The sequence below is a fragment of the Cucumis sativus genome, chromosome 6 (genome assembly GCF_000004075.3).
Source record: "Cucumis sativus cultivar 9930 chromosome 6, Cucumber_9930_V3, whole genome shotgun sequence".
Classification (NCBI taxonomy): Eukaryota; Viridiplantae; Streptophyta; class Magnoliopsida; order Cucurbitales; family Cucurbitaceae; genus Cucumis; species Cucumis sativus.
This window is the reverse complement of record NC_026660.2, coordinates 21,993,899-22,006,877: the sequence shown is the minus strand read 5'-3', so window position 1 is coordinate 22,006,877 and position 12,979 is coordinate 21,993,899. Positions and strand designations below refer to the sequence as shown.

Genomic DNA, 12,979 nt, shown 5'->3' with positions numbered 1-12,979 from the left:
TAAATCTGAGAAGAATTTTGCAGTAAAAAGATCAAATAGGGTATTTAGAAACGAACCCAAAAAAGATGATGTGTATGAGGTATACCTCAATATATACGAACATAGTGTGCGATATACGATATAATAATATATTAGTATTATACATTGAAATACGATTATATCTATACTTTTGCATATTGCACCTTTGCTTTTAAAGCGAGATAAATGGTCTATGATACAAAAGCTGAATATTTACGCTAGGTTTGATGTATTAAGTAATATAGAAAGAAGAATGAGTGATGAAAGAATAGAAAGAATTAAAGAACAATCTTGTGATACTTTCTTAGAACTTAAAATAACAAAATTTTCAAGTCCGTACCTATACCTTATTACGCGAAGGCAATGCAGCATAATAACAAAAGAAGATGATTTTGAGAGAAATATAGTACACCTTGGAATAAGGGAGTTTCATACAATAATGGGACTAAATTGTGGGTCATTGCCAACATTAGACATGAAGAAACTTGAGGGTGGGTTCTTAAATAGATAGATACTTTAATACTAAAGAGCCTATACCAATGTCCTTTGTTTCTTTCCTACTTATAGACTCACAAGAAATCAAAGATGAGGATAAGTTAAAATGGCAAAACTATACTTTATGTCAAACTTTGGACGAATGTTTGGAAAGGGATTGAAACTAAAAATACCATACAACGTTTATATTATATATATTATCCATTTACAATAATAATGATTATTTTTTACCGTTTCAAATATTCAACGTCGAATCAAAATTGGTTATGAGAACAAGATTATACACGACACAACTCAACTTATGATTGATAGATTTTGAGGTGATTATATGAAACGAGTTTATTATATGGTATGTATGAAATAAGTTAAGTTCTATAAGAAATGAGATATATAGGAGAATTCAATTTTGTAAGTTGTATGATTTATAACAATATTTGAAATTGTGGGGACGTGTATGAATTAATTTTGAATTAATGACTGTATTCAATTTGTAACTAGCCAAAAAATTTCTATCAATTGATAGAATTTTCATATTATCTTTATTTAAATGGATTGACACAATAATTTGACCATAATTGATGAATAAACGGTTGTAGTATTTCCATATCATTATTTTAGTCTTTTAATTCAATCAAATACAAACTTTAGGGGTTTTTTTCTTGTGAATTTTCTTCTAAGAAAAGAAAAGTTTAGGATTTTATATCATACAAATTATTAGTCAAGAGATATAATCAACTTTAATTTGCTTAGTTTAGGGGTATAAATGATTGTTTTTTCTTCACGTTTGTTTTCATTGATTAGACAATTTTTTGTATTAAAAAAGAGACTAAAAAGGAATTTGATTAACAATAATTAAAATGAAACAATTCAGTAAAATTCTTAAAAGTTGAAATCAAATTTGATTTTGTTGAGTTTTCTGTCCATTTTTTCAAATTTGGAGTGCTCAACTCATTAAATAAACAAAAGCATTATCTTTTCATATTTTTGAGTCATTATTAAGTGCCCATTTTCAACAATTTCACTTTCATATTTTTCTTTAATCTCTTTCAACTTCAAATATTTTCTTTCTTTTAAATTTTAATAACATTCTTCTTAATCATTTTGAATCCATTTTGAACTTGATAAAAATACAAGATGAATTTCTTTTTTGGAGCGAGAAATTAAATTCAAATTTTCAAATGGGTAATTCATACATTACTATTATAATTATATTTAGGTTAAAATTAATGTAATTATTTGGAAGGAAAATAGAATTGGTAGTTTATAGATATTTATTTGCATTAATATAATAAAAATTGGTAAAGAAAAAAAAGGATGAATTCAAAAGGGAAAAACCTTAGTATAGGAAAGTAAAGCAACCCCATAATCAGTGTTGGATTATGATGTTGCAAAAATGGAAGACCAATTGATACAGACTTGACTCATAATTAAACCCCATTGGTTAGATCATCATAACCAAAGGCAAAAAAGAAAGAAAGAGTTATTAGAAAGAAAAGAAAAAAAACCCATAAAAATGTATGGGACAGACAAGAGGACAGTCCACTGGGTCAAAGATCAGCCTATGATTTAGTTCAGCTTTGAGACATCTCACAAACTTAAAAATCAAATCATAATGTACACTTTTTTTTTTTTTTCCTTTTTTTTTCTTTGCTCTTTTTTGGGTCATTTTCTGTTTTTTCCCACTTTGATTTCTCTAATTTTGTAAAATTTTGCTAATAATTTGAGATAATTTTCTATCGTCTTCTTCGATAGCCTCTCTGTTATTGCTTTTTTTTGAGTGAATAGGTAAAGAAATGGCTGAGATTTAACAATTTTCAGAATTAATATGTATGGAGGATTTGGATAGGGGTTTTTCCGGTGAACGTTGATGGTGGTTTAGGTGGTGGCAATGCAACACGGCTCCCGGAGAAGAACAGACCTTCTTGGAACTTTACAACCATTCGACAATGGAACTAAATAATCTCCTCTGTTTCCTTTCAGAACTAAAATTTGTTGTTTCTCATCCGCCATTTGGTTGTTGGAAGAAATTAGTTTACGGGTTATTTGAGTTTGTTGTTGGCCATTTGGGTTTTGAATTCCGGCTGATTTTCCGGTGGGTTTTGATCTCCAGTAGTATTCGTATGCATTCAGAAAAGTTCCTGCTGTTGCAGCCGTGAGCGACGGCGGACGCGGTGGAAGTGATTGGGAGAGTGGAGTAGTTGGTGTCTCTGAAGCATCTTTTTCTTTTGGCCATGCCGGATTCCGATTGATTAATCCATTAGTCTTCTTCATCATATTCGTTAACCGGTGGAAATTCATAACAGAGCTCGACAATCTCGGAGTTTTCTCTATCGGAATTTCCAATTCCTCGACTTCCAAAACATTCTCATCATTACCCACTTCAACAATCTCCGATTCTTTCACTTCCTCAAACTCCCCAGCAATCATTTCTTCCAACTCTTCTTCTTCGTTAACCAATAAATTTTCCGGAGTTCTAAACAAAGAGAGAATTAAACGACCATCTCTCCGTTCAGCACGAAAGTTTTTCCTCGACGGAACAGAGACAGCGTCGAGCATCAATCGACCATCTTCCCGGCGAGACTGAATGCAGATAGACACACCATCAGGGGAATCAAGAGAAGAAATTGGCGGCGGAAAAGACCTCGGCGGCGATTTTTTCCGGGAAAATTTGACAGGCTTCCATTCAAAAGTGTCGATTTCAGAGTAGTCCGTTTCCGTGATGAGTCTATCAAAATCTCCATCCTCAGAAGAAGGGTAGGAGGAGAAGCCATCAGAGCCGGTTTCAGAACCAAGAGACTCAGTACAAATCTGAAGACTGATATCACTAAGAGAGTGAGAAGTTTTTTTGAGAAGAGGATGAACATAAGGAGCAGCAACAACCGGCGATTTAGGAGGATCATCAGAAACAGAGTTGTGAAGGAGAATTGAAGACCAAGGAACAGAATCATGAACCCCATGTTTTGAAGAGTCAATCTTGTTGTTGTTGCTGTTGTCATGGAATGCTTGGGAAGAAGGAATCTTTTTGATGGGGGAACACCATTTGGTGGAAGACATATCGGCGGAAAGAGTTCTCCTCAAGGAAGGGGGAGGAAGTGAAGGGTAATGGTGATCGGAGGAAGGGAGAATGGTGAGAATGCCTTGTTTTTGAAGGGAATTGTAGTTGTGAAGAGTTTTCATAATGGAAAAGAGAGTGAAGAAAGAGGGATTATGAAAAACAGAAGGGTTTTAGGTGTGTTTGTTTTTTTTGTTTTTGGGAATTGAAAAAACAGGAATGAGGCTGAAGCTTAAGAGGGCTTAGCAAAGAGATGGGGAAGGGGGAGACGGTATTTGTAGGAATTGCAAAACGGAACCATGTCCCCTCGGACCCACATCCACAACTATTAAATACTCTTTTCTTTCCATTTGCTTTATCCATCTATCGACTCCCAAACTCATTCTTTCTTTCATATTTTCACGTTTTCATGTATTCGATATCAAAACAAACGATGAATTGTTGTTTTGAAATATACAATCAAACTTAAATTGAGACGTTGATACATTTGTCCATATCGATATTTTAAATCTTGTTTCAATTTATTTATTTTTTTCTTACATTAATTACAAATCTAAATTAAAACTAAAAGAATCAAACTTCTAAAACCCTACTCTTCTTATATGTCTTAACTAGTTATAATCATTATTTGGCGGAACCATTTTTATTAGAAGTTGTCATTACTATTTTCTCTTCTCAATCAATTGTATTAGTATTTTAGTAAAGCTTACACACATTGTATTTATTTATTTATTCTTAGACTTAAACTAAAAAATATTTGAATTCAAAACCTTGTTGTTAATTATTTTGTCTAATTTAGGTATACATCATTCTCATTTATAGATTATTTATATAAACTAAGAAAATTTTTGTAAGGTCATTTAACATGCAACAAATCATACACACGATAGTCAATAGATATAGTTTTTGTTGACTAGCTATGTCAATATATTGTTTGAGATTGTATACGTTCAAGATCGAGTTGTTGTTTTTTAAGAAAAAAAAGAACCCACCGAAAGTACACTAAGAAAATGGCCTAAGAACATGCAATAATAATATTAATGATACTTACAAAAACAATCAACATGTCTCCAACAAAAATATAATTAAGGAAACTAAACTGATTGAAACTGTTCATTTAATTATTTTGTTTAAGTTTAATATAACTTGATAAAAATGAAGATTAACGTTTATTCATTCATAACATTCTTTGCCAAATTATAGAATTAGCTATTGTTGCAATGTGATTATTATCTTTTATATCACTTTATATATATGTGTGTGTGTGTATGGAAGATCAAGATAAAGATAGGTAAAAAAAAAAGTTTATCGTAATAATGGTATTTTTTTATATTTTAATTCATTTTTTAAAAATAGTCCTAATTTACCAATGTTAATAATTATTTTACATATTTGTAAACAATTCATTAGCTATAAACAAAAAAAAAAATTAAAAAAAATGTTGAAAACTGACCATCTCAGCACTTTGTCTTTTTAGTATTGAATTCTCCATATACATATTGATTTAAGATTTTTCTAGAAACAAAGTTACATAATTTTTAAAAAAATAATTAAGCCAAAAGAAGAAAATTGTTAATTATCCAATATCACTAACACAAATAATTAGTGGTTGATAAATTTATTAATTAAGGAGTTTGCTAATGACAACCAAACTCATATAATTAAGCCCATACACAATCCAACAAATTCAATTGTTATGTTCGGCTAGTTCAAATAAAACAATTAAATTTAAAATATTAACGTAGATATAACATTAATTTAAAAAATAAAAATAAAAATATATTATCGATAGACTAACGACAAAAGTCTCACATTATTTTTAAAATTATCACACGTTAGTATTATCGTAACTATATAATTAATTACAATAATTATTATTATAATAATGTTGATGCTTCTTAGCTATAATGAATATTTTTTCATATATAAAAAATATCATTTGAAAAAATGATGAACCTACTAATCATATAATTAATACTGCTGCTAAACTATATAGTTGGAATATCTAGGGTTTATATTTTTTAGAAATCATAATTAAACACGAGCCTAACAAAAATCCAATCTTATAATTGGTTGGCAAATGCCGATATATGAATATAGTTTAACTAGTTTAGATGTATAATTTTAATTATATAATTTGTTATTTTAATATGGTCGAGTTATAAATAAAATAATTTTGAGACAATTATTCAATATAATAACACTTTATTTTTAACAATTGAGAAAAATGAAAATTAATATTTAAAAAGATAATATAATTTAATAATGATTATATATTACTTTTGTTTGAAATAACTGTGGGTGAAAGATTCGATTCGAAACAATGCGATTATTATATATACTTATCAATTGAGTTAGACTGGTTTTGACAAACTCTTATTGAACACAATAAATTTACAATCTATTCAAATTGTTTTCCTCTCTTTATAAACATTTGATTTCATGACATTTGTTGATATTTTATATTTTGAAATAGATTTGAATTTGTTTAATTTTTTAATTTAAAAATGTTAATTATAAAACAAAAGGTCAAATTTACCTTTCCATTTCTATATGAATACGATTTTTCATGGAAAAGGGAAGGAGAAAAGCAAATTTCTACTTTGTTGAATTTTTTAGGGAAAGAAACTCACCTTTTGATTTTCAAACAACATATTATACCTTTTCATTTTTATTTTTATTTTATTTTCTATAAGAAAACTCTTTTTGTATAATTACAAAATTCATAATTTTCAAACTCATGTTTTGACTTTCGCTATTAATTTCTTAAGCATTAAACAAAATTGATGATGATACTTAAAAAGTCTAAAACATACTAATATAAAACTATTTCTGAATTCTATGACTAGTCGTCTTAAACAATTATAACGCAACTGATATATATGTATGTATGTGTTAGTGAAATATATTATATATGATTATTATTTTTTTATTGATATTTATGAGTTGTTTATTGTATATTTTCACTATATTTTTAATATTATTATAATTGACCTATCATACGTCCATACATGACTCTAGCGATCTACTTGAATTAATAAAAATCGTGAACCTTTATTCAATATATTTGATCATTATACAGAATTACTAAAATAATTAGTTGCTGTGTAATTACTTTTTCATAATTCGAGCCTACTTTAAGGAATAAACACATTTATTACCATGTATGAAAAGTCAATGGGTTCGATCTTTCACCTTCTATAATCACATGCTGAACTCTAGTAACGACATGAGAGAGTTGAGAGTCGAGAGGTAGAGTTTCAAACCTTAAATCATTTAAGAGGCATTTTACAAAACTATAATAACCACATATTTTTAAACAAATACTACTAATACTCTCCTATTAGCTACAGACAACACTGTTTCAAAATCGTCTAATTTACTACAATTTTTGATATTTGTTGTAGGTTTACTATTTTCCATTCATCATTTTTTTAAAAAAATCTACAGTGTTTACTATTTTCTTTCAAATCTAAAATAGATTACCCTTGAAACACGTTACTATATTCAAAACTAAAATGATTTGTATCCCAAGTTCAATTAAGCTCCATTGACCATCATTCCTATCAAATTGAAAGTAATATATAATTTGAAGAAAAAAGAAAACAAAATAGATTTATTAAAAATGGAAAAAATAAAAAGTATGGTTTATTAATGTGTGGAAGAGTGAGATTGGGATTTGGGTTGGAGGGGGGAAGAGGATGTATAATGACTTTATTGGTTAATGTGATTGTAAGCATCCATGATGGATAGTAAAATTAAATGCGTCCTATTACATTCATGGGTTCATGCATACAAAAGAAATATAATATAAAGTTTCATATATAACTTCATCATCCATTATAATTCTTATCCACTTTACCCTTTTTCTTCATATACTCTCCTTATTTTATTTATGAAAATGTAACAAATTAAATATTATAAGAGTGTGTCTCGGTATTCTAAGTGTTACATAAATATAGTTTATAAATTATAATTATCTCTTTCTATGAATAAATTTTACTACTTGTTTTATATTTTAATATTAACTTTAAATTATTCGAACGATTGCGATTCTTTTCTTTTAAAAAAATTAGTATAGTTATGAGTGAGAATTGAATATCTGACCTCTACGATGTTAGATGACACTCAACTAATTAATCTCAACGTAAAATTTTTATTCTATTGAAATAATATAATAATAAAAAAACAAGTTACAAGTTTTATCATTGAAGTTTTAATTAGATTTTGTTTGTTTAATGTCGTAGTTGTTTAAAAGTTTTTAATGTGATATTCAACTTTGGTTTATATATATGTATTTTTGTTTTTAGTGGTTTTTTTAAGAGTGTAAATAGTTTAATTTTTTATTATTTTTAAAAAATCTCTTAAATTAAGTATGTATTGAACAACTTTTCACCAACAAAAAAAATTAGAAAAGAAGAACATATTTTATATTGAAAAAAGATTTTGGATTTTAGTTTACATTTGATTCGTGAATTAAAAAATGTTGCATTTTTAGCGTTTAATTTTGAGGTTGATTTCAATCAATTTAACCATTTAAAAATGTTAAAAAAATTCTTTTTTCTTTTATAAAAACTAAAAAATGGATAACATTTTAATATATAAGAAACTTAATATATAACATTTTATAACCTATAAACTAAACACAAACTAAATCCAAAAGAAATTTAGTTAACGTTGAGTGAAATATTTAAAAGTGCGTTGGATAGTTTCATTTTAATTAAAAGGGTATATTTAATATTTTTTATTATTGTGAAAAAAAATTAAACTTAATGGTATGGACTAACTATGGGTATGGAAATTAGTTTTGGATTTTAATTATTTAGAAAAGGAAAAAAAAAGATTATGAATAGATAGTTTTGTGGAAACCAAAGGGATAGTGAGACAGAAAGTGTGGCAGACCAAGACGCTCCTCTCTCTCTTTCTCTCCCTCAACTAACAAAACCCACTCTTCCATTCATCCATAATTAAATCTCTTTTCTTTTCATTAATTTTACAACACCTAAATATCCATTTCTCTCATTTTTTTAAAAAATATAATTAATTCTAAAAATGGTGATGTAGATGTAACAAAAGTATTAGGTTTAGAATTTTAATTAGAAACTTAATTAGTTATATTAAGAAAGGCTTTCGGTATGTGGTTTATATATATATAATATAAAGTCGAATTTTAGACAGTAAAGTGCTATTTCACATCAAGCAGCTAAAAGGCATATTAGATGAATCATACACACAAATATTCAACTTTTTGCTTAAATGGTCCACTGCACATTTAATTAATTAAAGTAGTTTTTTTCTTTTTTTTTTTCTTGTCTTTTTAATAATTTCAAAAGCACTTCTTTTAATTGTCTCTCTATGTTTCCCTCTATAAACAATTATTTCATCTATATACATCATTAAAAATGCAACTACAATTTATAAAACACCCCCACTACATTAAGCTACAATAATATATAGTTTCTCCATTCTTAAGTCAACTTAATTACATAAATTAAATCTCAAACTTAGGTTAGAAAATAATTAAACATTAATGATCATGCTCTCTCGTTATTTGTAGTAATGTTAATTTTTCTATTTAGTATGGTTGAAGGCTACCCTTTGACAAAACTCAAAGTCCACCCACGGGTCCAAGTTCAATGATACCTAGGAGTCCGATGTGTAGAAATGTACCTGTCGAATGAAAATATATTGAAGCCTCGAGTTTTGAGCCGATCAATTGAAATCATTAGAGAAATGCATGGTTTGATACTTTATAGTCTCATTCAATGACATCAAAATGGTACGTAGAGTAAGTAATCTCGTATGGAGAGTTTAATCATCAGAGTTTAGTAGACTTAGTACCGTACACTGACTGAGAAATTTTTACACACGATAATTTGAAAAGCGAGATCAAATTAGAAGAAGCGAGTCGACAGTTCAGTTTACATAAAAGGCCTATAACAAAAGGGAATACGTGCTAGGTTTTGGAGGAAGAAGTATATTAATAAGGCAGTACAACTGGATGAATTGATTCAAAGTAATTGACTCACATTCCAATTGATAAAACAAACTTCTCAAGGAATAAAAGAAAAAGGTTAATAATTAATATTCATTATTTTTGTCTCAAATATTTTTATTGGTATCTTTTTTAGAAAAAGGAAATTATGCGATGGGCCAAATGGGGTATTATTGGAAGAATATGTGCAAATATATATTTAAAAAGAGAAAGGAAAAAAGAAAGTGCAAGCGTGTGGCTTTGCTGCAATGGGCAGCATATAAGCAATCAGCAATGGGCGTTTGTGGATTGCACTATCATTATCCTAATCCTTAATCACCTCTCTTAATTAAGCCTTTTTAATTACTTTACCTAAATTACTCCATTTCTTTTTTTATTCCTTTGCATGCAAACATAATTCATGACTGATATATTCTATTCAATTCATTAATATATGATTAGTGGGACTTTGTAAAGCAACAAACTGTTGACTAATTTTGTTTAACCTTTAATTAATATATGTATATTATCTATAATACAAAGTCTTGTCAAGATTTTTCTGCTTTGGGTATACAAACTAAGGAGGAGGATTGTGAGTTATTTAAATGCTTGATGATGGTCCTTTTAAGAAATATAATAGTTTGATTGAATGGAATGAGTTTTGACATTCGTTTACATTAAACTATTTGGTTTAAAGAGAGTGAACGTAAAAGAGACAAAGAATGTAAACTACAATGTATTATTATTTGTAATGGTTTATAATCTCAAGCAATTATGTTCGGTTCAATTTGTAAACGAAATCACGTTAGAGTTTGAATATTTAATTATATTAATAAAAGGGAAACCCTAATTACATAGGAAGAGGCTATATTGATGCCTGGGTATTAAAAAAAAGAGAGAATTAAAAAAAATAGGGAAAAGGGAGTATATGGTCCTGTGTATGATTCCCACTTGTAGAGACAAAAAACTGAACTTTGCTTTATGCACACAAATTTAAATAAGCAAAAAAAAATCTATAACACTGTCCTACTAATATTAGAAAATTGATTTTGCATAAAGTTAAAGCGACGACGTAATGGGGCATGCAAAAGGACAAAACTCAACCCTACGTCTTTTGACCTAATCTTTTTTGCTTGTGTATATATATGTATGTATGTATGTGTATGTGTATGTAAATATTTAAACCATTTTATAATTCTTAATGAGATTTAATTTTAGCTCAACTGTCAAGATGTGAAAAATTGGTTACTTAAATCATTTATCCATTTATATTTAAGAAAATGATCCTACAATTCTAAAAAGAGAAAAATATTATTGAGAGTAATGATATTAACTACTAAAGTAGAAAATATGTTGTAAAATAGTAAAGAAAGAAAATGGAAAAATCTCTTTTGGTACTATATGAATGTATGGGTAGGGTTTTTTTTTTTCTTTTTCATTTTAGAAGATTCAGTGTATTAGTCTCACAGAATTATAATATAACTAACGGGATAAATGTCTATTTAAATAATATGAGGAGTGAAGTTTGGGTATATATATATTGAGTGATAGACTTCTATCAGTGATATGATCTAATACTAATAGATATGGAGAACTAAATCTCTTTTTTTTTTTTTTCAATTTATAAATATTACGAGTCTAATTCCTATATTTATAATTACTAATTTTTTAGTATAATAATTATGTAAATTAGAGATTGAACTTACTCCAACCTCTAAGGTGGAAAGTCATGTAAGTTATTGCTAAGCTAAGCTCACTTTGACAATTTTGGGAGTAAAGTTACACGGTTAACTTCTTTTAAACTCATGTGATCGTTACTAAAAAAACATGAATTAACTCTTTACTTTCTAGACTCTATATCTAACTAACTTCTTATATTAATCATATACTTTCATTGGTTTTCGTAAACACTGTTTAAAAACATATTTTGTGCGCAAGAAATTGAAAGAATTAATCCACTGGTTGTTTGGGTAAGATGTTTATAGCCTCACAAGTAAAAGATATTAGTTTGATGTTTTATTAAGTATTTACATTTTACACTATGGAATTTAAAAAGTTGATAGACTCTCCCAACTTTATAACTCGGCTTCTTCTTTCGTACGTGCACTAAAAATAATTATGTGGTATGGAAATTTTATAGAAGAATGTAGGGTTGTGATGACAAAATCATAATATTAGTTTAATGGAGCCTAAAATTGAGGAATTTAAAAGGAGATGAGAATTTGGTAAGAAATAGACGGACGTCAGCAAAAGCGATGGGACCAATGCTGGTTTGAGACAAAGAAACTTTTCCAAGAAATTTAAAATTTAAAAAGATTTTTGAATGAATGGAATGGAAGAGGATTCTTGTCCAACAAAGCATATAATATATAAATATATATGTTTATTATTATTATTATTATTATTTTGGGAGGGGGGGAGGGGGTGATTATTCCCATTTCCATCATAAGCCTTCTGCTTTCCATTATTACATTGATTGGACCTTACATTTACTCTAAAAACAAACAAACATGGAATGAAACCAAACATATGCCAAAAATCAAGAATATTGTTTTTAGAATCCATCCAATAATAATAACCATCGTTTTTACGAGTCACCTTTTGCCACGTGTACGAGCCATTTTTACTCGAATATCTCCCCCTTATGGCTAAGGCTAAAACGATAATGCCCTCCCTGGTGCGGTGTGGTCCAGACCCTTTTAACCGAGCCCACCATGATGGCGAGACCACCCCCAGCTCGAATTTTGGGACAGTCACAGCCTCGTGGATATTGCTTCCCCAAAAGAAAAGAAAAGCGTCGTTCAATTCTTAGCTAGTTTGTACGAATGTGGAAATTCCACGTGGAAATGGAAATTGTCTAGGAATATATAGATAATAATATTGATTTCGTTCCTCCTCAATAAAAGGAAAAAACTAAAAAAGAAAATATAAAAGAAAGGAAGGAGGCTGTGGTGTCATCCCATGTCCTTTGTCTCTGTCCAATCCTAGATCTCCACAATCTTCTCCACCCTGTTTTTCTTTGTCCGTACACAAAAAAAGGAAAACGCTTTCTCAATAGTTTCATATTATGAGAATTATGAAAAAAGATTAAATCTTGACGATAATTATTAGCATATATTCTCTTTTTTTTAAAAGAGGTTTTTATTTGAAATTGAGTTTATATATATATACACACATATATATTGAAAAACTAGAGAAGGAATGAAGTATTTATTGTGAATTTGGTTATGGATAAAGGAAGGGTGTGGCCGACAGTGAGAATGGATGCGCAGTGTGAGGAGAAAAAACATCCTTGAAAAATCACCAACATAACACACAACTAATTTCAGATAAAATTGGCAGAAAGAAAAAAGAAAAAAAGAGGACCAAATGTCTGACCCAATATCCAACAAAATCTTCCCAATAGTACTGTGATACAAAAATCACTTTTGTTAAAAGTT

The 12,979-nt window shown here is 28.5% G+C and overlaps 1 protein-coding gene across 1 annotated transcript; it reads right to left on the bottom strand.

Annotated features, from left to right (window-relative positions):
- Positions 1-1,828: 1,828 nt before the first annotated feature.
- On the bottom strand, positions 1,829-3,831 carry LOC101204122 (protein FAF-like, chloroplastic). Its single transcript, XM_004140219.3, has one exon. It carries the CDS (start codon positions 3,688-3,690, stop codon positions 2,389-2,391), a length of 1,302 nt encoding a protein of 433 aa, XP_004140267.1. The 5' UTR covers positions 3,691-3,831; the 3' UTR covers positions 1,829-2,388.
- Between the last annotated feature and the right edge of the window lie 9,148 nt (positions 3,832-12,979).

What these genes read in the sequence shown, in the direction of transcription:
- LOC101204122 (XM_004140219.3), bottom strand. Translation starts at nt 3,690, where the DNA reads ATGAAAACTCTTCACAACTACAATTCCCTTCAAAAACAAGGCATTCTC.